Source organism: Tupaia chinensis, unplaced genomic scaffold, assembly GCF_000334495.1.
Source record: "Tupaia chinensis unplaced genomic scaffold, TupChi_1.0 Scaffold143992_1, whole genome shotgun sequence".
Lineage (NCBI taxonomy): Eukaryota > Metazoa > Chordata > Mammalia > Scandentia > Tupaiidae > Tupaia > Tupaia belangeri.
Window position 1 is genome coordinate 456,582 of NW_006203843.1, and position 2,443 is coordinate 459,024.

At 39.7% G+C, this 2,443-nt stretch overlaps 1 protein-coding gene across 1 annotated transcript in view; it reads left to right on the forward strand.

Moving 5' to 3' along the window:
* FAM120C (family with sequence similarity 120 member C) overlaps nt 1-2,443 on the forward strand; it is a gene marked incomplete in the record, with an annotated part of 172,559 nt that overhangs the window by 108,434 nt on the left and 61,682 nt on the right. Inside the window, 3 exon segments of the mRNA XM_014583023.2 lie at nt 840-939; nt 1,583-1,659; nt 2,116-2,396. Coding sequence (XP_014438509.1) covers nt 840-939; nt 1,583-1,659; nt 2,116-2,396 — 458 coding nt within the window.

Consider the following 2,443-nt stretch of genomic DNA (forward strand, 5'->3'; position numbering starts at 1 on the left):
AGTGGGCCATGTGGGAGTCCAGTGACATAACCGCTACACCATCTGCTGGTCCCTCACCCAAAGATTTTATTTAAAACATACTATAATAAAACACCAAAATATCTTTGGGTGGTGGTACTATGGGAATTTTTACTCTATTTTTATGTATTTTTTCTAATGTGTATGTGTTTGTTTTAGACTAAAACAAAATCTAAATAAACTTTTTGGAGGAGGGGGACCAGCAGTTGACATAATGGCTATGTCACTGGACTCCCATGTAGTTTACTGCAGTTCGAGTCCCGGACCCGGTGGCTTAAACTCACGCCGGGCACATGTGCATACATGCCCAAAATCCTGAGAGGAGAATGGAGGAGAAAGGATCATGGCGTGACCATCCCCCCTGGAGAGATTTTTTTTTTTTTTTTTTTTTTTTTTTTTGTCTGTGCTTTTTTAAGAAGAAAGCGAGAGACGGAAAGCAAGAAATCCCCCTCGGGGGGGTTGGCCACTCTGTGATCCCTTCTCCTCCAACCTCCTCTTGGGATCTTGGGCGCACAAACACACACATCCGGCGTGAGTTTAAGTCACTGAGTCTGGAGCTCAAACCACAGTCAACTACATGAGTGTCCAGCAACATAGCCATTATGCCAACTGCTGATCCCCTAAACTTTATTTTTCTAAGTATTCCATATTTTATATTCTATAATCCTTTCTTCCTACTAATCTTTTCTACAAAGTGAAAATTTGCTCTCTTGAGATTTTTTACATAAGTAATTTCTGCTCTTGTTTTGACTCTCAAATTATAAGTTGTATAAAATATCTCTCATGTTTCTTTTTCCAAAAATCTAATGTTCGACGTCTAGTCCAGGACAGAAGATAAAATAGAGAGATTCAAGAAAGCAGTTGAATAATATTCAGTCACAACCAAACTGTCTTCACTGCCAGTGGGTCCTTCCTTTCTAGGTAAGGCTTCCATCTGACCCCAAGCTGCTCTACTTGTAGGAAAAACTAAATTGGTCCCTTAAGAACTCTGTAACCCAAGTGGAATCACTGTGTTGTGCTCTCATAGAAGTGATTTCTGTTTGGGAAACATTTTCCTTTTGAGTTCTATATAATAAGAGAAGTGACATAAGAAAGGGCTCTGCTTTTTCATATTTATAGATGGGATACAATGCCATCTCCTTATCTTGCGCTTCTTCTGGGGATAACCCCCATTCTGGCCTGGTATATGTAAAAGAGCGTTGTCTTTGGGGTCAGGCTTGAGTGTGAATTCCACCTCTGCTCTTACCAGTTGTTTGATCTGAATAAATCACATTTGTTATGAAATATGTGTCATTATACCTACTTTATTGGATTATTTTCAGATTAAATATTGGGTTGTCAGAAAACTAATGATGCATTTTTTTATAGAAAAACATAAAAACATCATGGATTTTCTTTCAGCCTAATAATTTATTTAAGGTTCCTGGCATGGTACATAGTAGCTGTTCAATAAATCATCACTTATTTATTAATCATGATTTTTCATGTGCTATGGGGTTAACAGAATGTAACATGGTGGAATTAATAGGATTGACTAAAGTAGAGTCCTCTCTCTTGGCTTTAGGTTTTCGGAATAATCGGCTTGGAGCTCCTCCCCCTCCACAAAATCAAATGAGTACCATTTCTGCTGGAAAGCCAATGGTAAGCATCCTTTAAAAGGCCTGAAGCCATTTGTTCATATTGGATTCCAGCCTCTTCCTCATTTTTATAATCTGAGCTAAGGAGTTAGAGTAATTCAATGTTATAAGACTCTCAAGGCCTTGTATACCTCCATCACATTTTCAACTTGAGCCTGTCAGACTATGTAAAGAAATCATCCTAATCAGTAACCACTAGGGCATTGTAAGGGTAGATTAGCTAATGTCCAACAACAACAACAAAAAGGTTCTAAGTGACCTGGTTTGGTTCTATTGTCCTGCCTCTACAGGATTCCACTCCTATATCACTGTTAGAATTATTTCTTGTAATTCTCGGTAGATACTTTGTATCTAAACAGTCTCTGCTACTGGCATTATCCACTATGTCACAACTTCTGAGAGGACCATCTTGGAGCCTGGTAAAATGTTAAATAGCTTTTCTATCTGTTTTGTTCTTTAGTTTTCTCACCAAGTGCCCCAGAAAATGAAATACCCACCACCATTCTCAATGGGACCCAACTCAGCTCTTCTCTTCTCCCCTCATGCTCTGGGGGAATCCCATGCTTTTTCTGAGGATCCCATGTTGCAGGACAGCCCCTTTGCCAATTGGGCTGTGTCTTATGACTCCTCTGCATCCCAGTTTCCCAATTACCTGACTTCTAAAGCCTCAACTCCTTTGGGACAAAACTCTTCCCACTCTTCTTCCTCTGATGGTGATGAGCCAAATGGAGCCAACTCTGAGTAAGTATCTGTATAAACACTCAGGGGAACAGACTTCTGAGGCATCT